The sequence below is a fragment of the Dendropsophus ebraccatus genome, chromosome 6 (genome assembly GCF_027789765.1).
Source record: "Dendropsophus ebraccatus isolate aDenEbr1 chromosome 6, aDenEbr1.pat, whole genome shotgun sequence".
Classification (NCBI taxonomy): Eukaryota; Metazoa; Chordata; class Amphibia; order Anura; family Hylidae; genus Dendropsophus; species Dendropsophus ebraccatus.
Window position 1 is genome coordinate 70,181,971 of NC_091459.1, and position 27,111 is coordinate 70,209,081.

The 27,111-nt window shown below is 42.4% G+C and overlaps 1 protein-coding gene across 2 annotated transcripts in view; it reads left to right on the forward strand.

Annotated features, from left to right (window-relative positions):
- The first annotated feature begins 1,451 nt into the window (after positions 1 to 1,451).
- Positions 1,452 to 27,111, forward strand: part of CCDC39 (coiled-coil domain 39 molecular ruler complex subunit) — a 61,529-nt gene continuing 35,869 nt past the window's right edge. For both annotated transcript variants that reach the window (XM_069973804.1, XM_069973805.1), the window contains exons 1-9: positions 1,452 to 1,723; positions 7,039 to 7,158; positions 9,389 to 9,535; positions 10,278 to 10,436; positions 10,884 to 10,976; positions 15,289 to 15,417; positions 16,102 to 16,293; positions 25,456 to 25,559; positions 26,301 to 26,433. In XM_069973804.1, coding sequence (XP_069829905.1) covers positions 1,634 to 1,723; positions 7,039 to 7,158; positions 9,389 to 9,535; positions 10,278 to 10,436; positions 10,884 to 10,976; positions 15,289 to 15,417; positions 16,102 to 16,293; positions 25,456 to 25,559; positions 26,301 to 26,433 — 1,167 coding nt within the window. In that variant the 5' untranslated portion in view covers positions 1,452 to 1,633. The remainder of the gene's footprint in view (positions 1,724 to 7,038; positions 7,159 to 9,388; positions 9,536 to 10,277; positions 10,437 to 10,883; positions 10,977 to 15,288; positions 15,418 to 16,101; positions 16,294 to 25,455; positions 25,560 to 26,300; positions 26,434 to 27,111) is intronic.

The window sequence follows — 27,111 nt, forward strand, 5'->3', positions numbered from 1 at the left end:
CCCACAGTCTCCTCTCCACCCGCCACATAGGAAAATTAACTCGGACGTTCTAGCTGAGCTCCACTGGGCCAAGGGCTTCACCATCCCTGTGTCCAGTTCCAAAAATAAAGCGCTGGAGCATAATGTGAGGGCGGATTGTGCGGTCACATATATTTCATTGCCCTACATACAGTATATGTGACTGCTAGGTCATTTAGGTTCTAGAGTACAGTGTTATGAGCCCATGTACAGGTACTCTATAGAATTCAGGTCTGGAAAAAGTGTAGGTCACTCCATTTGAGGTACCCCCATTTCCAGCAGTCTTCCCTAATAACGTGACCTCGATGAGCTGAATGCAGGACCATTTTCCTATTGTTGCTTCAATGTCCAAAGCTGTCTATGTCCCCTGGGAAAGAGATGTATGGAAGTGGTGAGCTGGACTTGGTTGTTGGTTTGGGGGGGGGGGGGGGGGGGGGTCTGCATTTTCCTCAAAACATAGCTATGATGCAAATATTCCATGTAGGGCTAGATTTACTCCTAAGACTACACTATATTTGTGGTATATGTCAGCAAACCAGCAGAACTGGAAATGGACTGTCTGTATTAACTATTATGGTATGTTCACACTTTATAATTTAAGGCAGAATTCACATGGATTTTTCTGTGGATTCCTCCTCTATCTAAACCTACATGGAATCAGGTCACTATTGATTATAATGTGAATTCTGCAAGAATTGCCGTGCGACTTCATGAAGAGGGTTCTGTGTGGAATTATGACACTGCTCCAAATCTGCTTCGACAAGTGTTTTGTCAATATCTCAGCGAACAGGCTGATTATTGCCCAGGCTGTATTCACACTTGGTGTGTTTGAGGCGTTTTTTGCCATTATTTTAATGGCGCTATTCTACCATGATTTATGCAATTGCAGTAAAAGAGCACCAAAAAGGTATGAAAAACAATGTGACTGTGCACACAGCTTTATTGTGTCACTGTGTGTTGCTCGGTCTTGGTCTGAGCGTCCAGGCCGGCACCCATGGTAAGAACAAACCAGAAGACTTTTATCTCCAGAATATAACATGGCGGCACCAGCTACTACAAAGGAATTGCCCCCAAATCCAATGCTTCTGCCCTGGGAACAGACCCTCAGGTGCCTGGTGGCAAATACAGGTGTAGCTATAGGTGTGAACAGACTCTCACTTCGTCCATACATCTGTTTTCCGGTTGTATCCGTGGAATAGGGAGTAAGATGGAGGCCCCATATATGATGGCGCCTGATATAAGGGGCTATTCTCCTCCAGTAATTGTAATACCCACAGCACCTGGCTCAGCCTGCCCCCACCATTACTAGGCGATGACTCTATAACCGCGTTCATGAAGGGTTAATACAATAATAATATACTTATAATAATAGAGATACTGAGAAGCCTTTCTCCCCACACTGTGAGGCGACACCCAGCAGCTCCGTCCTCCTGTAGTGGGAACAGGTATGGCTGGCCGCCAGTGACAACCTCGGCTTCCTGGAGACCTGGTTGCTAGGGGCGCTGAGCACAACACACTGCAGCCGGAGGAGAGGCCCGAGCGCCCGGTCACAGCCGCGTCCCCGCAGTCTCCTCTCCGCCCGCTACATTCGCCGCCGCCGCCGCCGCTTGGGAAGATGAGCCGGGAAGTTCTGTCCGAGCTCCACTGGGCCGAGGGCTTCGCCATCCCTGTGGCCAATGCCGAGAATAAAGCGCTGGAGGATGAGGTGAGGGCGGACTGTGCGGTCACGTATCCCCCACCGCTGTACATATAGGTGACCGCTAATCTGCTGGGCACGCTGGGAGTTGTAGTTCACCAGCACCGACCTATTTGTTGCAGGATTACGGCGGCTATAAGGAATGACGCTGCAGTGTAGAGGGGGGGAGTTGCTGTACTGATGCCGGTGGCATACCGCGGACCAGGGCTGCGGACCAGTGCTGCGGCGCCCCCTAGCTGTAGGAATGAGGCACAGGCTGCACAGTTCTGGTTTGGAAAAAAAGTGACTGGTTTTCTATTTGGCATTTTATGGTAACATGTGTTTGCTGCTGGGGGTCCTACTGCTGGGACCACCAATCTCCATGGGTCCCACTTGGATGAGGCAGTGGTGGAGCATGTACACTGATAGCAGAGTACAGCGCTGCCAGCTGTCCAGCCCTACATTGTCCACGCCGCCCGCTGTCAGCCCTACAGTGTCCACTATGCCCGCCGTCCAGTCCTACAGTGTTCACTATGCCCGCTTTCCAACCCTACAGTGTCCACTATGCCCGCTGTCCAGCCCTACAGTGTCCACTATGCCCGCTGTCCAGCCCTACAGTGTCCACTACGCCCGCTTTCCAACCCTACAGTGTCCACTATGCCCGCTGTCCAGCCCTACAGTGTCCACTATGCCCGCTGTCCAGCCCTACAGTATCCACTATGCCCGCTGTCCAGCCCTACAGTGTCCACTATGCCCGCTGTCCAGCCCTACAGTATCCACTATGCCCACTGTCTAGCCCTACAGTGTCCACTATGCCCGCTGTCCAGCCCTACAGTGTCCACTATGCCCGCTGTCCAGCCCTACAGTGTCCACTATGCCCGCTGTCCAGCCCTACAGTGTCCACTATGCCCGCTGTCCAGCCCTACAGTATCCACTATGCCCGCTGTCCAGCCCTACAGTGTCCACTATGCCCGCTGTCCAGCCCTACAGTGTCCACTATGCCCGCTGTCCAGCCCTACAGTGTCCACTATGCCCGCTGTCCAGCCCTACAGTGTCCACTATGCCCGCTGTCCAACCCTACAGTGTCCACACAGCCCGCTGTCCAGCCCTACTACAATGTCCACACAGCCCACTGTCCAGCCCTACAGTGTCCAGGCCGCCCGCTGTACAGCCCTACAGTGTCCACGCTGCGACAGGAATAGGGCAGATGCAATGCATTGTCTTCTCACCTGTCATGCCACATTCCTGGCCCAATAATGACAAGGTGAAAACAGAATGTTAGAAATCTTTGCTAATTTATTGAAAAGGAAAAACTAATATTGCATAATAAACCAGCTCCATTAGATTGCATGTACTGATCTATGCTATGCCATAGCATAGCATAGATGAGTGTTATCGGTGATCTATGCATAGAGCCTGCCTGAGAGCAGACTCTTTGCACAGATCACCGAATCGACAGGACGGAGGTAAGAGGCTTCCCCCCGTCCGTCAGTACATGCGATTGGGACGCGGGGGTCCCGATCACTCAGTGACAGATTCTTGTGCTGTCACTGAGTACCTTGAGTGCTGTGATCGATATGGATCGTGGCGTTTAAGGGGTTAATGAGACACAGCTTCGGGATCACAGCTGCCTCTCATTACCCTCAGCTCCCGGGACACTGATGTGTGGGACCCTTCTCCCTGCAGTGGTCCCGCACACATCAAACCACTTCAGTGTCAGGAACATTCCTATACGTTCCTGCTGCACTTGGTATGTTCAGCAGGAACGTATATCTACATATGGCTGATGTGAAGGGGTTAGAATTGCTCTATTCACATCCTTATAACGCTTTTACCCTTTGGTCTATGGGGGTGTGTGAGGTGTCATTTTTTTGCACCATGATTTGTTCTTTCTCTTGGTACCTTGCTTGCGTATATGCGACCTTTTGATCACTTTTTATTATAATTTTTCTGGATTTGATGTGACAAAATAATGCGCAATTTGAGGAATGTGATAATTTAATAGTTCGGGTGATTACACACACGGCGATACCAAATATGTTTGTTTATTTATTTATTTTTATTTATAAAATGGGAAAAGGGGGGGTGATTTGTAAACTTTTAATGTAATGTAATGTAATGTATGTTATGTTAGGGAATCGCCCCCTTTCCCAGTGGTTTCCCCCACCCACACCAGACCCGGAAGTGTAGTGCTCTATACATACCTGCTTCTTGCCGACCCCCGTCCGCCATCTTGTGCCAATGATGTCATCTTCGGACAGCCAGCCGAACCGCTCCGACCGTCCTTAGTGCCAGCCGCCTTCTGCCGCGTCATCAGCTACTCAGCCGCGATTGGCTGAGCATAACTGTGCTCAGCCAATCGCGGCTGAGCAGCTGATGACGCGGCAGAGGGCGGTCGGCACTAGGGATGGTCGGAGCGGTTCGGCCGTCTGTCCGAAGATGACATCATTGACACAAGATGGCGCACGGGGGTCGGCAAGAAGCAGGTATGTATAGAGCACTACACTTCTGGGTCTGGTGTGGGTGGGGGAAACAGGGGGAAGGGGGCGATTCACTAACATAACATACATTACAAAGTTGTATAACTTTGTAATGTGTGTTATTTAGTGAATAATTGATTAGCGCCGCACTACCCCTTTAAAGGAAATCTGTCAGTTCCCGGGCCTTACCTGAAGTGCTGACAGTGTGCAGTAGCTGGCAGTCCCCTAGTGATCATGGTGCCTTTTGGTAATTTGTCCGTGCAGTGGACTATACACAATCTTGGGTCTCCTACTGTAATGAAGAGTCAAACAGGAGTTGCAGCTCAGCATTTGTGCCAGACTTCGGCACACCTTACCACTGCTTCCTCCTCCCTTTTCTTCATGAATAATCAATGCTGCCTTTTTTTCTCACATCATTGTTGTGACAATCGTTACTCTCTGGTCACGTCACTGGGGTGATTAACACTATTGAGCTTACCAATCTACCACATAAATTCTTATACTATCCTCTCTAGATGATAGAATTATGCTAGATCACTCACATAGGTCTCCTGCACCCCACTATCTCTTACAACTATTCGCTGCCACCACCTATACTTATCAGGCAATAGGGGCCTATTATGGATATCTCGCTATATCCCAACACTCAAACTAATCCCAATATAACTCAATGGTACAACTAGTCTCAATATAACACTATGGTAACGCTCTCTCCCTTCGGAAATATAAGTTCTATAAGACTACAAGGAAGAAGCTTTACAAAAAATACATACATACAAGCAATGCAAACAGTTATAAAAGAAAAGGGATAAACAGAATAATATCTTACTGCCGAACAGAAGTAGTATCCTGGCTGTGGGGTACAGCAGAAAAAAAAATGGGCAGCCCCTCCAAGCATAATGTGGATCCCCCAAAGGCTGACATAGGTTCAGGGTTGTGCAAGGATTTTAAGCACAAATTTTCCCTCCAGAATTCTGTTGGGTGATGTCACTTAGAGGAGGCCGGTCACATGGTAATGAGGGACACTTCTCTTTCTATGAGTGTACTCTGTGGTGTATCAGTCCCACACTAATCACTAATTTAGAGGATAGGGACCTCCTATAAATATGACATAATCATCAATCACCTGGGCACATCCCAAGCAACTATTTGATACCAAACATGAATGTATACGGTCCACGTTATCAGACGGTATCTAATATCACCTGGTTGCTCTGGGCATATCGCCATGATTTTGACATATGTATGGAGGTGCCTTTCCCTAACCATAAATACTAAATTTGGTAGCTCCAGCTATGAATTATGATGAGGATTCCTTTGTTGTAATATCTCCACTTTGAACTCTCTTTCTTCTATCTTTATTAAGTCATAGAGACATTTCAAAAGTTTTGATTGGTCAGGACCTGACTGTTCACATCCTCATTGATCGTGAGCATGTGACAGGAAAAGACAGCGCCAAGCATAGTCCTCTTCCAGCTCTGTGTCACGTGATGAGTTGGACTCCTAATGTAAGTATGGAGCTCAACTCTTTCACTAAGTCAGAGCAAGGTCCTCTCTCAACTCATTATTTTGATTGGTACCGAGACCAATTAAAACTTTTGACATGTCTCAGGTACATTTTAAATGGGTTGGCCTCTTTATAGTTAAATAGTTTAGTGTTCAGTATTAGTGAGTGTACTCACTGCACTTACTGACAGCAGCTCCCTGTGTACCTTGTAGAGCTAAAGTTAGACTCCCCTCCTCCAGGCTGTGCTCCCCTGCTCTGTGGTCAGTCTGCCCATAAGATGGCTTTCATGGAGGAGCATATGACCATGTTCCACCCCCCAGTGTCCACCACTGAGCCTGTATTTGCCAATGGAGAACACTGGGGGTGGGCATGGTCACATGCTTCTCCATGTCGGCCATCTTATAGGCCGGTGATGGCTAACCTTGACACTTCAGCTGTTGCAAAACTACAATTCACATCATACCTAAGCAGCCAAAGCCATGTTTTTGGTTGTTCAGGCATAATGGGAATTGTAGTTTTTCAACAGCTGGAGTGTCAAGGTTAGGCATCACTGTTATAGACAGACTCACCACAGAGCAGGGCAGCACAGCCTGGAGCACGGGAGTCTGATTTTAGCTCTATGAAGTACACAGGGAGCTGCTGTCACTATATACAGTGAGTACACTTACTAATACTGTACACTGAACTATTTTACTATACAGTGGCCAACTCCTTTAAGTTTCACCAGTTTAGACCAAAAGTAAAGCTTTATTTAAAAAAAAAAATGTATTGCTACAATTCAGGACCTTTCTTTTTTTTCTGGCATAGAATAAGGTGCACACCTCTACTTTTTAGTTTTTAGACTATGTTGGTCCCACTTCTTATTTTTGTTTAAAATACTGACCACAATACTATATATGCACCCAGCTAAATAGTGCATCATTGTTGGCACCTAGACATGGTTATAGGGGATAATTTTGTGAAATGAAAATACCCCTATTTGCAGGAGAAGGGATAACTAGAGGATTGATGAGGGTCAGATCACTGGGACCCCTGCCAATCCTGAGAATGCAGGAACTTTGTTGCCTGGAACAAACAGAGTATAATGCACGTGCGCAGTCACTGTTCTATTTATTCTCTATGGGGCTTCCAATATTACCTAAAGAAGAGATTGTAAAAGGAAGAGGGGCATAGAGGAATTCTTTCCACCCATCTTACCTGTAAGTCCCAATCTGAATATTACAAAAGAAAAACGTCAAACACATGCAATGTAATCAGAATGTGTAAGCATGGCTGGAGGCTTTGCTATCGGCCCTTCTGTATTTACAGCAATGTCTGTTTTTTTCATATAATAAACAGCAATGTAATATTTCTTGTAGTTACAAAGAAAACAGAAGGAGAAGATGAATTTGACTAACATGATAAAAGAAATGGAAGATCGAATTCAAGCAATGTCCGATCACCTTAGAAATGTCCGGCAAGAACTGAACTATACCCAGGTAAATATGCACGTTAAGGTCAGGTTTTTATAGAGGTATTACCAACTTCTAATGCTGTAGAATATTGCCATGATATACCATGTCACTATTCGGATGGCCAGACAATCCTGAGACTGAAGACATTCATACACATTTGTGCTCCTGGCCATTCATTCTCCGGGGAAATATTATTATTAACTACTAGTACTACTTCTCCTCTGGCCTTCATTTTACAGAAATGTAAACAAATGTATTTGCAGTTTAGAATGAAACTTGGCTGAGACATCCAGCCACAACTGCACAGAAATTGTCTTTTATTCTAATGGTCTTAGGGTACTGGTCACGGAGGGACACAGGGAACTGGAGGGAGACTGAGCATCCTTCTGCCATCATCCTCTCCAGCAGCCACAACCCCCACAGCTCTGGGAGTCGGGTCGTGACATCACCATTTTATCCAGGAAGTGAAGCCTTGATGTAGTATTAAGTGCAGGGAAAAAAAATAAAAAAATTCCCATAATAAGTGTGTATTAGTAATTTGTATAACTTTTGGGAGGCAATTCAATACTTAAATAAAATTATTTGCTGGACTTCTCCTTTGAGGCAAGAAATCAACCCTGACACTATTACATGTTGGCTACGGCATGGATCTTTAATTTAACTTAGCTAACAAGCTAACAACAGTACAGTGCAACTCCAGCATTAGATAAAGTGAGCAGACAGGCAAATCTCAGTATATCTGCTGTAATGGTCATTTTTGCTCTGTTTTGTAAATTATGCAAGCGGATCCTCCAGCTTCACTGCTGCAGTGTCTTTAACCCCTAGAGGATTAAGGACGTACCGGTACGCCCTGGAAGTCTGTGCCCAGACGACCCTGGGCGTACCAGTACGTCTTTTCTATGAAGTGCGCTCAGGAGCGGATCGTGCTTCATAGGAGGTGGGGGGCCGGCTGCAGTGAGCAGCCGGCACCTCACCGTTAATGACAGGCTGCAGCGATCGTGCCACAGCGTGTCATTAACCCCTTAAATACTGCAGCATTTAAGTGTAAGTGACAGGGGCAGTCCCCTGTCACTTACCGATCGGGACTGCGGGGGTCCCGACCGTTGTAACAGACTGCCGGAGGTCTCTCACTTGCCTCCGCGCGGTCCAATCGGCGATATGCTCACTGAGCCTGCACAGGCAGGCTCAATGAGCAGATCGCCTATCACACTAATCAAGCTATGCGTATGGCATAGCAGTGATCAATGTGTATGATCTAATAAATGAATGTAAAAGTCCCCCAAAGGGACTTAAAATGTGTAAAAAAAAAAAAAGTAAAAATCATTATTACACTAACCCAAAGCCCCTTTCCCTAATAAAAGTTAAAATCACCCCCCTTTCCCATTATATAAATAAAACATATAAAAATAAATAAATAAACATATAATATACCATAGCGTGCGTAATTGTCCAATTTATTAAAATATAACAAGCGTCATCACTAATGGCGAATGGCGTACACGAAAAGAGGGAAAAAAGTGCCAAGATTACCGATTTTTTTTGTTGCATTATATATATAAAAAAAGTTAATAAAAAGTGATCAAAACGTCCGATCTTCATAATTATGGTATTAATAAAAACTAGAGATCATGGCAGAAAAAATGACACCACATACAGTCCTGTAGGTGAAAAAAATAAAACTGTTATAAGCACCACAATAGGCCCATTTTATTAATAATTAATTGCAAAAAATAAATAAATAAATAAATAACATTAGAAAATATGTGTAAACCTGCATATGGTTGTGTTCGGACTGACCTATAGAATAATGGTATCATGTTGCTTTTACCGTATAGTGCATTACGTAGACACAGGAACCCCCCAAACGTTACCATATTGCATTATTTTTTATGAATTCACCAATTTATATCTTCATAAATAATAATTTTGGGGTTCCATCATACCTCCCGGGTATTTTACCCATCATGATCTCATGAACAGCTTCTGCTGTCTTAATGTTAGTATAAATCTTCATGTCCTTACCTAGATTCTATTAGTTTCCTGAGTGCAAGTTTTGTTTTGTTTGAGAAATGTAATGTTAAAGCCCTATGTGAGCAGTAAAGGCAGAGCTGCTTTGTGAGACGTGGGAAGCAGTGGCGCTTTGAGAAAACATTGACACAAAACGCTTCTTTTCATTCTGTTGTGTTTTATTGCAGAATGTTTTGTATATGCCCAATAACACAGACAGGGGCCTTTAATGTAACTCTTCTTATAGTCTCTTTGTAGGGCTAGAGAGAAAGAAATTGAAAGTGAAGAACACTTTAAGACTCTCGCTGAAAGAGAAATTGGGCGTCTTAAGCAAGAAATACATCGTCTTGAAAATGAGCTGGTGTCCTTGAGAGAAAAGAAAAATAGTCAAGAAGTAAGGTTTATGTGTACATTTCATTTTTTTTCCACATTATTATGTATTCAAGGTAAATACATATGTAAAGGGTTTTCTTTAGATACAGACATTGTATTTAGTCTGTACTGTATGTTACAGTCTGATGTAAAGGAAATCATTATAGCAATAGAACATAATAGGCGTATGAATTGAATGCATTGAGATTTTATAGCTTTCTATAATTGAATAATCTGATGTAAAGAAGAAGCTGAAAAGTAGTCCACTATAATAAATATACTTCTTATACATAAACTGTCTGTATATGTTAATTCAAAATCTTTTATCCAAAATCTGATCTTTCTAAAATTCGGGACTTCGGGAAATCCGCTAATCTCTAGTAAAAAACAGTAGCAGATTTTTTTGTTTTGATACTTTATTTTAGGCTGTCCTTTCTTCCTTGAGACTTTGTACCAATAATTGTATGTAGTTTATTGTTAATGTCATTGAGATTCTTCAACAAACCTTAAATATAGAAGCCAACAGGAAAAAAACAAAACCTTATATAATGTTATCAAACAATTACAATATGTTATGGTTTTGATCCTTTAGGTCCTGCAAATATTGGTTAAAACCAGTACATTAGACCCGATGACTACACTCCAAGTTGTGCGACATTGTGGGCACAAATATACTTATGAATTAGATTCAGATTAACCTTCGCAATAAAGAACCGAGGCTCACTATTCACACATCTGTTCTTTGCATTTTTTATTTTATCTAGAATAGCATATTTAAGGCTACAGAAAAACTAGAGAACTTGAAATGTCAACTTAATTGGGACCAGCAAGCTCTAGAGACCTGGCTAGAAGAATCTGCTCGCAAGGACGAGGATGCTGTGGCAATTCAGAAGTATGCACAAAAGGATGAAGGAAAAATCAAAGTAAGTACTTTTGGAGTAGTTAGCCCAATATAGAAAGTAATTGCATCCCACTAGGATGTACCAATTATTTCTGACAGTGAGACCACAGATCCTAATTTTGCGCTGCAGCCCCTTTATAGTTTTATAAGCACAAGCCTTTGAGTAAGAAAAAAGCCAGCGGCACTCACCGAGTTTCTGCAGCAGTTGTGGTTTATTCAAGATGCCATCATGCAGGTACGTTCAGGGCAGGGAGAGACAGGTTCAAGGGTGCTGTGCCCTGTGGCTACAGCCGTTTCGTGGGCTAACTTTCCCTCTTCATCTGGCCAATTTATAGTTTTATTCTTGCACATCAGCACAGTAAGCACTGCAAGAAAGCTGCAGTCAGCTTAATAAGAATACTCATTTAAGCCCATACATATTTTATAATGTATACTGTTTCTGTAATGTTATTTGTATCTCTTTCTATAGGAACTGTCACTGCATATTGAAAGGTTGACTGTGGAGTCCAACCACAAACGCAAACTTTTGGACAATGAGATGACAGAGACTATCACTACCCAGGTACATATTTGCACAAAAATCTCCCAATTTCCCATGTTTGATTTAATAGATGCGCTGTGTGCTCAGCGAGAATAGGTGTAATATTTATTGAACTGGTTTTATGTTATTTAATGTTCTTTTCTACAATTACATACATAGCTTTTTCTGTGTCGTATACTGCCATTCTGACCAATGCCAAAATGCTTTATTCATGATTCCTTGGCAGCCAGCATGTGGGAAACATGCACTACCAGCCCTCTAATAGCTGCACCTTTGGCTTTTTGGTTACTGGAAATTTCATAGAACTTTGTATTAAGCTTAAATCATAAAAATGAAAGTCTGTCTGTCTGTCTGTCTATAGACTTCCAAACGCCTAAAGCGTTTGACCCCAAATTTGGCCCACAGATACATTGGGTGCCCAGGCAGGTTAGAGCGAAGGTTCCGTCCTTACCAGATGTACAGGAGGGGAGGGGGAGTGGGAAGAGCGCCCCATAGAAACGAATGGGAGAATCTCCACAATGCACACACAGGTGACATAATTAGTGCTGTAGCTCTGCCCAGCAGAAATGGCAGTTGGAATCCTCAGCAACCAATAGGATTACTACTATTTTTAAAGGGAACTGGAATCTGATTGGTTGCCAGGTACAGCTGCCTCACAACAAATCCACAGAAATAAATACAGTAACAGTGTACAGTGTATATACAGTGTATACAGTAAGGGGCTTACCTGCTGGGTGGTGGTGTTGGGGAGTGTATACAGCATGGGGGCTACCTGGGGGGGGGGGGTGTATACAACATGGAGGCTGCCTATGGAGTGGAGTGTATGCAGTATGGGGGCAACCTGCAAGAAGGGGGGGGGAGTGTACATGGGGGCTACCTGTGGGGGGTGAAGTGTATACAGTAGTATGACATAAAAATAAAACACCATATTACTCACTGTTGGAACAATAAATAAAGTAATGTAAAGCAATGTATAAACTAGTATTGCTTTGAACCACTGTGAACTGCTGCAAAGCAAAGTTTTTGTAAATGTTCACCATTTTTTTATTTAATGCATTAAAGTGGTGCTCGGTAGACTATGTCATAGAGTTTGTGGTATTTTCACCCAGATAGACATCCATTCTACAATCTCCAGTCTAAGGGCGGGTTCAGACGACGGAATTTTTGCGGATAAATTCCACAGAATTCTGTCGCCTGTAGGTGCTTATGGCCGCGGGCCTTTCCGCCGGTTCCATAGACACCATTCTATGGGCCGGCTGATTCCGCATGCCACCGAAAGAATTGATTTGACAATTCTTTCGGCTGAATGCGGAATCTGCCGGCCCACAGAATGGTGTCTATAGAGTCAGCGGAAAGGCGCGCGGCCGTGAGCGTGTACAGGCGACGGAATTCCGCTGAATTTATCCGCGAGAATTCCTCAGTGTGAACCCACCCTAATATATCAACAATTTTATTCAGATTAAAAATAGGCACTATTATATACTAGGGTGGACATTTACCTTAAGGCAAGGATCCAAAGACTTAGTTTAAAAGGATACCATGGCCATTTATGTTGTTTTTTCTTTTTTTTGTATATATCACTGCTATATATCATGAAAATAAAAAACACGCTATTCTCACCTAACCACACACCCCCTGGGGTCCTCGTGCAGCGTTTCCAGGTTCCCCACTGAACAATGCTGCCCCTTCTTCCAAGACAAACTCGTCTAGGTAGTGACAGCCTGCTCAGCCAATCACTGACCGAAGCGGGACAGCACCATGGCCAGTGATAGTAACAGTAAAACAGAGTCCTCCACTCCACAACTGGGTCCAACGGGTGCAGGTCCAGGAAAAAAAGCTAGGCAAAATGAAATCCTAAAAATTTATTAAAAAACGACAGGACGTGTTTCAGGATTGCACCGATCCCTTTCTCAAGGTAAGACACTTCAGAAAGGTATCAGTGCGATCCTGAAACGTGTCCTGACATTTTTTAGGGTACAAACCCACACACCGTATACGCAGCAAATACGCAACAAATACGCAACAAATACGCAGCAGTTTGATGGTGAAGATTTAATGCTGAGTTCAGTTATTTAGATCTAATCTGCTGCGTTTTTGTTGCGTATTTGTTGCGTTTTTGCTGCGTATTCGCTGCGTATCGCAGCAGTAAATACGCTGTGTATACGGTGTGTGGGTTTATACCCTTAAAGGGGTAGTGCACCCAAAAATTTTTTCTTTCAAATCAACTGCTGCCATGAAGTGACAGAGATTTGTAATTTACTTCTATTAAAAAATCTCAAGCCTTCCAGTACTTATCAGCTGCTGTATGCCCAGCAGGAAGTGGTATTATTTCCAGTCTGGAGAGCAGGAGAGGTTTTCTATGGGGATTTGCTCCTTCTCTGGACAGTTCCTGACATGGACAGAGGAGGCAACAGAGAGCACTGTGTCAGACAGGAAAGAAAACACCACTTCCTGCTGGACACACAGCAGCTGATAAGTACTGGAAAGCTTGAGATTTTTTAATAGAAGTAAATTACAAATCTCTGGCACTTCATGGCAGCAGTTGATTTGAAAGAATTTTTTTTTTGGTGCACTACCCCTTTAATACATTTTTAAGACTTCATTTTGCCTTGCTTTTTTCCTGGACCTGTGCCCATTGGACCCAGTTGGGGAGTGGAGGATTCTGTTGCTGTTACTATCCTGTTGTTGTTGTCTGGGAGTGGCTGCGGTTCATATACCTGCTGTAGTTGAGTGTTGTGTCTTGTATTAGTACAATAGCATCAGGTGAGAATCTCAATTTTCTCTCTTTCCTGATGCCCTTCTGCCTGATTTCTACACTTTGGAGCACTGTTCATTTTTGTATAGCCAGTTATAGGCTGGGCAGGCTTTTACTGCTGAGACCAGTTTGTCTCAGTAGCAGGTGAGACATTCAGTGGGGCACCCGAAGACGCAATTGTAGGGCCCCAGGGGAGCATGATTAGGTAAGAATAAGATGTTTGATTCTTTTTCTATGCAAGAACAGGAAGCTATGAAAAAACACATAAATGGTCAGAGTACCCCTTTAATAACATTACATTAAGTGTCTCTCTCCCTTTAAAAATGCCTACTGACACAGAACATCAGATTTATACTTAAATACAGACCTTGTTTTTTTTGAGTATTTTGTGAAAGCGTAAGGGCCCTATTACAAGGGGCAATTATTGGCTGATATCATCCTGTGTGGGCTAGCAATCAGGCAATGAATAACTGAATAAATGAATTTGTTGAATGATTGGGATGTTTTGACCCACTTAAAAAATTATTGGCTGTTGGTCACATGTCTCCCCATGTTATAGGGGTGTGCAGATGAAGGCAGTGATGATTGACGATTTACAGACAGGCTCAGGCCGTCTAAAGGTGTGTTTACACAGACAGATTATTTGACAGATTTTTGAAGCCAAAGCCAGGGACAGGCTTCAAAAATTTGTCAGATAATCTGTCTGTGTAAACACACCATTACACAGCCCTTACTCTAATTATGATAATACAGTACATTTTGATAGCTTGAGCGCTGATAATCCTAAATATTATAAAGATATAATGTATAGACCGATACATATGTTAAAGTGCACCTTTAAGAGTAATAAATGAATATAGTGCAGCATTTATCAATTGCCACAATATCACATTGTATGTCTTCAGATGATATTCCTTCTTTGTTGTAATATTGCAGCATGGACTGCTTAGTGACTATGACGCATGGCAATTATATAATGAGGGAGAAGAGACAGAGTGCAGGGTACGTAGTATGGCAAAGGCTCAGCGCTCCTATCGATAAAGTAGCAGCAGATTGACACTCTTGTACTCAACAGAGGAAAGGTACCAGCACTCTGTCTCCACTTTTTTATTATGTAAGTGCTGTGCGGCATGAATACCTGCCAGTCCTCACTGCAGTATTATAGAAAAGAAGAAAATGCTACTGTAAAGAAGCATGACAAAGTTGTTCTAGTTGAGGAATCCAACACTGCTGATTTATCATACCAAGGTGTTCTGTAAAAGTGTAATCAATGTAATTTATGGTTGAGGGAGGGAGTCTCTGTCTCTCTGTCTTATGTCTAATTCCTGCATTTATTGTCAGGGAGCATGAGAGGGAGTGCTTTGAGTATTGTGCCGCCATGTTCTTCATGCTACAAGTGGATCTCACTACTTAGATATGCTAATCTTGATGCTACTGAATTTACTGACATGTAACATCTGGTCACTTATATGGTGTTACAAATATTTTATGTTATGGTATTATAAATACATATTTACATATAAAATAGATTTAAAGTCTAGCCAAACTGGTTATCTAATACACAGGTCTGTCTTACAGATTGAACTCGACAAAGCAGCTGAAGATTTTCGCACAGCCCACTCAGAGAGACAACAGCTAATCCAACAGTGGGAAAACACCATTGATCAGATGCAGAAAAGGGATAGAGAAATCGATCAGTGTACATTGGTAAGTAGAGAGACTTCTTTCCATTAAGGGAAAATGTATTAACAGATCTGGGAATTTAAAAAAGGATGGACATGTAGTTTGGTAAGGCAGAAGATGAGGGGAGGAGAGAAAAGGAAACATAGGGAGGAGACTATGGTGGATCCAAGGAAGCAATGAGAAAAAGGTCCAAAATACCACTGCGGTTATTAGGGCCTACTCGTGTCTACTATTAAAGGAAAGAAGGCAAAGGGAGAACATGCCAGGGTGCACAACCAAGTATAGGGTCAATTCAGCAGGGTCTGGTAGGTGGGAGTCCTTCTGTTTGCTAAGTTGAGCCATAAACTTGAAATAACTTTTGTCTAAATGCTTTTTTGGATCATAGCTTTCCTGTAGATTTGCAAGGTCGGACTGGCCGAGTGTACAGGTGTTCTGAACAGGGAGTGGGAGGAAAGCTTTTCCCAGACACCTCCGGGGGCAGCTTATCCTCAATGAGAACAAAAGGATTTGACATGTTGAAATCCAACATGCCTGAGCCTTCTGTTCCCCTGCAGCAAATGTTGGAATAAGTGTTGGAAGGCCTTCATATGCATAAGATCATCATCAGAAATCTCTGGGTTCAGAAAACATTAATCCTATGTGTGGGTACCTTAAGGATTAAAAACTACATATTTAATCTAATTCTTAAGTAATTGTTTTTTATCTTAGCAATTGGCCCAGATAAAACAAGAACTGCGAGAAAAAGAAAATGTTATAAAAGAGAAAATTCAATTTCTGAACAGTGAGATAGAGAATAACAAGGAATATGAGAAGAAAATTTCCAATGTAGAAAGAAAGGCTGCCAAACTGAGACAGGACTATCAGGAGCAAGAGAGCATTCGAAGTCAACTACAAGATGAGGTATTGTGGAAAAGAAGTGTTATGCGTTATTAACCTTTAGATGAGCTGTTTCACATATAACTCAATGTCTTGGTTGGCTTTAATTGCATGGCTGCAGTCAGGGGCGGGCTGGGCCGGGGGGCAGGGTGGCATCTGCCCCCCGGGCCGGCCTTCCCCAGTACATTACAGGGCCGCGCTGAGGCTGCTTACCGCCCCAGCGCTCTCCTCTCTGCCTGTGCTGCAGGGCCGCTCTGTGATGCCAGTTGCAGCTGAAGCTGCTCCCCGCCCCCGTTAAGCCCCGCCCCCTGTGTACCTCCCATGTTCCTCCTGGCCCAGGACTTCCTGTATTACACAGTGTGGAGAGGAGGAGGCCGGCTGCTAACCTCCAGCTACACAGCGTCCTCCAGCTCCAGGCTCCTGCTCCCTGACCATCCCCCTCGTGTCCTGCTCTCTGCTCAGCAGCTATAATGCAGGTACTTCGGGTTGTAGATAGGAGGGAGGTCGGGACAGAGAGGAGAGGGCTGTCTGCTGAGCTGGGCTGAGAGAGGCAAACACACACACACTAGCATCTGTTCCCCCAACCCCCTGTAGCTGCTGCCCTTTACCCCCTATAGCTGCACCCTCTTCCACAGGCTGCATTGCCCCTCTGCACCTGTAGTTGATATGTACCTCCTAAGGCTGCTGTGTGAGCCTTCCCCCCAGACTGCTGTGTTCTCCCCTTCAGGCTGCTTTGCCTCTCCCCCCCCCCTTTCAGGCTGCTGTGTCCCCCCCCCACACACACACTTCAGACTGCTGTGCCCCCCCCCCCCCCCCCCCCCGTCAGGCTGCTGTGCCCCCCCCCCCCCTCAGGCTGCGGTCCCCCCCCTTCAGGCTGCGGTCCCCCCCCCTTTTCAGGCTGCTTTGCCCCCCCCCCCACACACACACACACATTTCAGACTGCTGTGCCCCCACACACAGAATGATACACACTCATAGAGAACAATATACGGTCATACAGAACCATACAGAACAAAACGCACCAATACAGAACAATACGCACCCATACAGAACAATATACACCCATACAGAACAATACGCACTCATACAGAACCATACAGAACAATATACACCTATACAGAACAATATACACCCATACAGAACAATATACACCCATACAGAACAATACGCACTCATACAGAACCATACAGAACAATATACACCCATACAGAACAATACGCACTCATACAGAACCATACAGAACAATATACACCTATACAGAACAATATACACCTGTACAGAACCATACAGCACAATATACACCCATACAGAACAATATACACCTATACAGAACAATATACACCTGTACAGAACCATACAGAACAATACACACCCATACAGAACAATATACACCTATACAGAACATTATACACCCATACAGAACAATATACACCCATACAGAACAATTTACACTCATACAGAACCATACACACCCATACAGAACATTATACACCTGTACAGAACCATACAGAACAATACGCACCCATACAGAACAATATACACCCATACAGAACAATACGCACTCATACAGAACCATACAGAACAATATACACCTATACAGAACAATATACACCCATACAGAACAATATACACCCATACAAAACAATATACACCTATACAGAACAATATACACCTGTACAGAACCATACAGAACAATATACACCTGTACAGAACCATACAGAACAATATACACCTATAAAGAACAATATACACCCATACAGAACAATTTACACTCATACAGAACCATATACACCCATACAGAACATACAGTACAATATACACCCATACAGAACAATATACACCTGTACAGAACAAAACGCACCCATACAGAACAAAACGCACCCATACAGAACAATATACACCCATACAGAACAATATACACCCATACAGAACAATACGCACTCATACATAACAATATACACCCATACAGAACAATACGCACTCATACAGAACCATACAGAACAATATACACCCATACAGAACAATATACACCTATACAGAACAATATACACCCATACAGAACAATATACACCTATACAGAACAATATACACCTGTACAGAACCATACAGCACAATATACACCCATACAGAACAATATACACCCATACAGAACAATACGCACTCATACAGAACCATACAGAACAATATACACCCATACAGAACAATATACACCTATACAGAACAATATACACCTATACAGAACAATATACACCCATACAGAACAATATACACCTATACAGAACAATATACACCTGTACAGAACCATACAGCACAATATACACCCATACAGAACAATATACACCTATACAGAACAATATACACCCATACAGAACAATATACACCCATACAGAACAATTTACACTCATACAGAACCATACACACCCATACAGAACATTATACACCTGTACAGAACCATACAGAACAATACGCACCCATACAGAACAATATACACCCATACAGAACAATACGCACTCATACAGAACCATACAGAACAATATACACCTATACAGAACAATATACACCCATACAGAACAATATACACCCATACAAAACAATATACACCTATACAGAACAATATACACCTGTACAGAACCATACAGAACAATATACACCTATAAAGAACAATATACACCCATACAGAACAATTTACACTCATACAGAACCATATACACCCATACAGAACATACAGTACAATATACACTCATACAAGAGCCATACAGTACAATATACACCCATACAGAACCATACAGTACGATATACACCCATACAGAGCCATACAGTACAATATACACCCATACAGAACAATACGCACTCATACAGAACCATACAGTGCAATATACACCCATACAGAACCATACAGTACAATATACACCCATACAGTACAATATACACACATACAGAACAATACTCACCCATACAGAACCATACAGAACAATATACACTCATACAGAACAATATATACCAATACAGAACAATATACACCCATACAGAACAATTTACACTCATACAGAACCATACAGTACAATATACACCCATACAGAACAATACGCACCCATACAGAACCATACAGAACAATATACACCCATACAGAACAATATACACCAATACAGAACAATATACACCTATACAAAACCATACAGAACAATATACAGTACACCTATACAGAACCATACAGTACAATATACACCCATACAGAACAATATACACCTATACAGAACAATATACACCCGTACAGAACCATACAGTACAATATACACCCATACAGAACCATACAGAGCAATATACACCCATACAGTACAATATACACCCATACAGAACCATACAGTACAATACACACCCATACAGAACCATACAGTACAATATACACCCATACAGAACAATACGCACTCATACAGAACAATATGCACCCATACAGAACCATACAGTGCAATATACACCCATACAAAACTATACGCACTCATACAGAACAATATGCACCCATACAGAACAATATATACCCATACAGAACAATATACACCCATACAGAACCATACAGTGCAATATACACCCATACAGAACCATATACACCCATACAGAACAATATACACCCATACAGAACCATACAGAACAATATACACCCATACAGAACCATACAGTGCAATATACACCCATACAGAACAATACGCACTCATACAGAACAATATACACATTTTGTAGGGTATTTTGGAGCATATTATATAGTAGTCAGTATGTTGGAGGTCACCCAGCTTTCCCAGCATCTTGTAGTCAGTAAAATGGAGGTCACCCAGCTTCCCCAATATCTTTCACTCAGTATAATATGGTCATCCAGCTTTCCCACCATTTTATACTCAGTATATTATGGTCACCCAGCTTTCCCACAATCTTATACTCAGTATATTATGGTCACCCAGCTTTCCCACAATCTTATACTCAGTGGCTGGTAGCCTCGGGGAGCTGCATAGTAGATCTATACTGTGCAGCTGAAAACCATATCACCACAATTGTGCTAATTGGTTCCCTTTAAGGAGAACTCCAGCCCTTACCTATTATTACCCTCCCCACATCAGTGTAGGGACGGTAGATGGCACCCCGGGCCTGTACTTCTGCCAGCGGCGATGTTCCAACAATTCGGGTAACGTCTCCTTCCCTTCTGGTCATTTGTGACAGGGAATTCCTACTGCTCTGTGTGAAGGGGCCAGAAGTCACCTTGTCAATGTAAGTCTATGGGATGGTTCCGTGTCAGCGCTGAGCCGTCCCATATACTTATACAGTAAAGAGATCCCCGACCCCGTCACAGCGAGCAGTAGGAATTCCCTGTTTACAAATGACTGGAAGGGCTGAATGTGTTATCCGAAGTGTGAGAACATTGCCGCTGGAGGAAGTATTGGAGTGGGTGGCATCTACCTTCCCTGCACTGATGTGGGGAGTGTAATAAGTGAGGGCCTAGAGTGGTCCTTGAAGGATGGGCCGCTAGCCGGCTACTCATGGGCCAGTGCTGTGTGCTTGCCCCCCAGGCTAAAATTTGCCAGCCAGCCCCTGGCTGCAGTTCTGCTGCAGAGCAGGGCTAACCAGTGAGACCCCATGATATGTACAGATCCTAAAGATGCAACAAATTACCTGGTAGAAAAAAAACATGGAAGAATTAAGCAAACAAATTAACATACATTGTTGAATACATGTACATCATTTTCTTGAAAGGTATGGTGGAAGTTTACCTAATTTAGCAAAAACTGTCTGTAGTTTTACAGTCCCTCCTAAGGCTATGTTCACAATGCACACAGTGTATTAAATCATGGATGTTGTCTGCGCAGACAACGATCATGACAATTGATTTTGTACGTCTAAACACAGGACATCATTTTTTAGTTTTTCTACACAGTTTTTCTATTTTAACTATTGTTTAATTATTTTTATTATTAAATTCAATGGGCTTTTCAATTAAAGACACATTCAAAGGGCAATTGGTCCATCTAAACTAAAATAATTTCCAAACAGCCGTCATTGCACTTACGGGTGGCTAAACAGTTAATGATGGACGTCATTTTAAACAGAGTGGAAAAAATGTTGTGTGAACATAGACCAATACTTTCTATGATAGGCACTGTTTACCATAACCATTAGGATTAAAGTTTAACTTTATAAAAAGTCTAGATGACATCAGACATTTCGCTAGAGAGGCACTTTAGCTTTTCATGTGCCTCCAGGAACATGGAAATGTCTGACTTTGTGTGAAGGGTTACTTCATAATGCCCATGGCCACTTCATTTAGTAAATTGGTGAAGGTCCAAGCTCACAGATCACTATCAGTAACAGTTTGGGGCTGGGTTCACACTACGTATATTTCAGTCAGTATTGTGGTCCTCATATTGCAACCAAAACCAGGAGTGGATTGAAAACACAGAAAGGCTCTGTTCACACAATGTTGAAATTGAGTGGATGGCCGCCATTTAATGGCAAATATTTGTTGTTATTTTAAAACAACGGCTGTTATATTGAAATAATGGCAGTTATTTACTGTTATATGGCGGCCATCCACTCAATTTCAACATTGTGTGGACAGAGCCTTTCTGTGTTTTTAATCCACTCCTGGTTTTGGTTGCAATATGAGGACCACAATACTGACTGAAATATACGAAGTGTGAACCCAGCCTAAAGGGGTAGTTTAGCAAAAAAATTAAATTCTTTCAAATCAATTTACAAATTGTGTAAATTACAAATCTTTGGTACTATTAAAAAAAATCTCAAGTCTTCCAGTACTTATCAGCTGCTGGATGTCCTAAAGGAAGTGTTATTCTTTCCATTCTGGAGACTAAGAGAAGTTTTCTATGGGGATTTGCTACTGCTCTGGACAGCTCCTGTCATGGACACCTCTTTCCATGACAGGAACTGTCCAGAACAGTAGCAAATCCCCATAAAGCCAGGTGTTAGACGGGAAAGAATACACCACTTCCTGCAGCACATATAGCAGTTGAGACATATTGGAAGACTTTAGTTTTTTAATAGAAGTAAATTAAAAATGTCTGGCACTTTCATGCACCAGTTGATTTAAAAGAAAATGTTTAGTGGTGAGCTACCCCTTTAAAGGGAATGTGTCAGGGAAAAATAGGTTATTGTTTAACCCCTGCAAGACAGAGCCCTTTGATGCCCGGATGTCCTGATCAAATTAATGCAATGTGTAATTTTTTGCGCCATCTCTAGTTTTTATCATACACCATATCATATTGGTGTAACAGAAAAATTTTGATCGGTTTTTCCTAATTATTTTCTGATACATAATGTAAATAAAATCAGCAATCTTGGTGGGGTTTTTTGTTTACGCGGTTCACCATGCGGGAACAATAATGTTATTTTAATAGATCGGACAATTCCACACGCTACGATATATAATATGTTTAGTTTTTTTATAATTAATTTTTTCTTTTTATAATGGGCAAGGGGGTATTTTAAACTTTTATTGGGGGGGTTTATAACTTTTTTTTTTTATTACATTTTTTTTTACACTTTTTTTTTCTTTCACTTTAAACGACTCTGTCCCCTTAATCTGACCCCCCAAACCACTTGTACCTTCAGATAGCTGCTTTTTCAGATCTTGGATTAAAAGCAGCTATCCGAAGGTACAAGTGGTTTGGGGGGGGGGGGGGGTCAGATTGTGGGTACAGAGTAACTTTAAACATGCAATCATTACAATGCATGTACTGATCTTTGCTATGTCATAGCAAAGCATAGATCACTGTTATTGGCGATCTATGCATAGAGCCTGCCTGAGAGCAGACTCTATCCATAGATGGCTGAACCGTCAGGATGGAGGTAAGAGGCTTACCTTCGCCAGTCGGTACATGCATGGCTGCGGGGGTCCCAATCACTCAGTGACAGCAGCTTGTTCTGTCACTGAGTACCTTAAACACCACGATCGCTATAGATAGCGGCATTTAAGGGGTTATTGGCAGCTGCCTGTCATTACCCTCGGCTCTCGGGACACTGATGTTTGTGGGACCGCTGTCACTGCAGCGGTCCCGCACACATCAAAAGCCCCTTCAGTCAGGAACGTATATATATATACATTCCTACTGCATGGGGTATGTGTAGTAGGAACGTATATATACATGTTACTGACGTGAAGGGGTTGATGAAAGTTTTTATGTTAAACAATGAATATTATGGGATCAGGCGATTTACTGGTCAGAGGGCAACTGAACTTTCCTTTTTGAAGAGTAGTGGTAGTTACCACTGGGCCACCATTGTATATTTCGATGCACTGTGCACTTTTATTGTTATGTCATGTTGAATGATCAACTGGAGAGATTAAAAAACACACCGGGGGCGCACATAGTGTGTTACTGCAAACAGGACATTCGAAAAGAAATGGTGGCTTTGGAGCCGCTCACCTGGATTGGTCGTGCTACGAGCCAGACACCGTCGATCGCATAATCAAATAACGAGCCTCTTGCAGCCAGTCCGCAGGGCGGGGGATCCCGGTGGAGAATCAAAGGAAGGTTATGCCAGCTGGAGGTACAACAGTGCAAGGAGATCCGGGACTTTTAGTGGCGCTAACGGCATCAGATGGACATCACTCCTTCAATGATGGGAGTAGTAGTGCTTGATATAAAATCAAAGCTTTATTACAAGAATAACTCGTTTCAAGGGACAGCCTTTTCATCAGATTCGCAAGCACTACTACTGATGTTGAATGATCAGATAGTCTTGTGGTGATTTAGGGTTAATCTGTTGCCCCAGTGTGATTTTCTGTATATTTTGATACACATGCATGTATTTTGTGTCCTAGCCCCTCCACCTTGTTTTTAAATGTCCTTTTTGTATTTGTTTTTATGGGATTATTTGGAAGTTATGATTTAACAAAAGTCTGTTTATTTACATGAATTTGGCGTTATTTTGGTTTTATAAGGGTTTATTTTGACTTCCACCTGGGTCACACAGCATGCTGAGAGAACTCTACTATAGAAGTGAATAGGGAATAAAGAGGTATTCCCTTCTCAGCTGATATTTAATTTCGTAGGGCTCATCAAGTTATTTCAAGTTATCATCAATATAATTTTGCAAATACATTCATTTAGATAACTTGTGTCTTTTTCTGATATGCTGCTTATTCCCTCCCATTGTTGACAGCTCGTTGTTTAGGTTACCGGCCACCGCTCTACTTTAAAAACAGAGGTCTAGTTGGTGTCTGTATGTATATATAGATATTGTTTACATATGTTTATATATTATACGGTATATATACACTATATTTCTATACATATACATTACAGCTATATATACACCAGCCGCCAGACCACTGCTTTTAGAGCAGAGTGGTGGTCGGTAACCTAAACAATAAGCTGTCAACAATGGGAGGGAAAGAGCAGCATATCAGAAGAAGGCAAGTTTGGTAAATAAATGCATTTTCAAAATACAGTGGTACCTTGGTTTAGGAGTAACTTGGTTTAAGAGCGTTTTGTTTTAAAAGCTCACAGTTTTTCAAAATTGTGACATGGTTTAAGAGCATTGCTTAAGTTTAAGAGCTCCCTGTACTGGGTGGAAGCGCGAGTGGGGGAGGGGCATGGTCTGCATAGCGGGGTGTACAGCCCTGTACTCTGACCCAGGAATTCTCCCTCACCTTCCAAATCATAGCAGATCCACTTCAGGCTGGGGCTTGCATCAGGGGACAGGACTGTGAGGTAATCTCATCATAGATGTTCTGCATGTTTGTGCCCACATCTGCCCTGCTCATTCCTTCATGCTCCCTGCAGTCTCCGTCAGCCCTTGTGTTTCCCATCCTCTCCATTACTGCATAGTAACTTATAATATCACATATACTGCTGTTTCTGAATGTTTGTTTTACAGGTTATTCAGAATAATAAATCATTATTTTTGGGGTGTGGAACCAATTGTCTGCATTTCTATGATTTCTTATGGGAAAATTAGCTTTGGTTTGGTTTGGTCCCAAAACGAATTATGCTCCTAATCCAAGGCACCACTGTGTTTATCTTGACAAGCCCTGCAAGTTTAACTATGTTCGCTGAGATTAAATTATCCTAAGATTTTAGCACACAAATCTTGTCACTCATGGATTTTCTTGAAATGAAATTTACTTTATTGTAATTGTCGTCATTTTATGTAATATGTTTTTGATATTATCTTTATATGTAGCTTGATACACTTAAAGGGACTGTTGATAGGACAGCTACTGAATTAGAAGTTCTGCGAATTCAAGTTAACAACCTTAAGAAAGATGTCCGGAAAAAGAATGAAAGGTATTGTATATATCAGTTCATTTGCAGAAATGGATAGTGTGTAGGAATATTTAACATGTAGTGTGAAAGTTAATAGATATAATGTAATAGAGGTAATAATTTCTTCTTATTGCAGGAAAATTTCATTCAAACCTGAATTTTCCTATTGTAATGATCTGTTATGGGATTCTTAATACTTTCTAATTAAATACGATTTAGCCCTGGTGTTTTCTTTAGCAGACCAAATATATTTATAACTTGTGTCACAGCACTAGTCCCCAAGCACTTTTGCTTATCTGGTTGTATCACCCACATTTATAAGAAATCCTGACCTTTCAAGTTCCAAGTGCCCCACACACTGTGCCCAGTATCTGATAACTGTGCTCAGCAGTTCTGACGCTATGTTCAAATGTTTTCTAAAATGCCAGAAATAGTAGAAAGAAAAAAAAACTTTGAACGGTGCATGCCATCGACACTCGGGGACATCAATCAAATATGACTGAGAAGGAGGGGATGCAGTCAGTGTGACCAGAAGCTGCCTCCTCTCCTCTCTGACTAGTTACCACAAATCTGTATATGACAAGGTGCAGATCACAATTTACAGCACAGTGCAGATCACAAGTGCAGTGGACAGCCGGCAAGGCGATAGTGGTGGGGAATCAGGGGGAGGGGTATTTTTCTATTTAACTGCACGCTAAGCACAGTTATATAGAAACAAAAATAGTGCTTGAGAGTTGTCTAACATTCAAATGATTTTTTTAGACTAAGTCAAGCTAAAGACTATAATGAAGGTTTGGCTGTAAAATTAAAGCTTGTGACAGATTCAGCTCTGAGCATGGAAGAAAGGGCTCAACGTATAGATGAAATGCTAAAGGAACAGGAGACAACAGTCAAGGTAAGATAACTAAAGTAACTAAACATATAGTGCTGACTATTAAAGTGTCACTGTCGTCAGAGAGACCTGTCAAAAGTTTTGATAAATCCAAGTCTGAGTGTAAGAATGAGCAGGAAGAGGACCACACTGCCACGTGGTCCACTCCCCGCTCTGCATCAGTGAAAACAGTCAGGCTCAAAGACTTACATTATAAGGCCATGTTCACACAATGTAAGTTAAGTACTAATCATGGCTGTTGTTGCCGAATTGCAACACGGCCGTGATTAATACTTAACTTACATTGTGCTGCAGCTAAAGGCAATCTTGGCTGGAGTGTATACACATATTATACACTTCGTCCAGGATCACTAGTGGCCCTGCAAAAAATTGTTCACACAATGGAGCGTGCGGCTCCGGCCTCATGCTCCATGGGGAATTCAAATGCGGGCGCACACTGATGTGTCCGCATCCGAATTCAGGTGAAGTTTAGATCATCTGGCCGGTACTGCAGTAGCGGCTGGGATGATCTTCTCTGACACTGGCCATTCTGTGAACATGGCTTAAGTCTGACCGATCACATGACACAGAGCTGGTAGAGGACAGACTGAGTAACTAAGCCTGCTTTGGCATCAAAGCTGCTTTTTTGGGCCTGTGGCATTGGTTAATAGGGTCTCTGGCATCTAGTTTTTTTTTTTACAG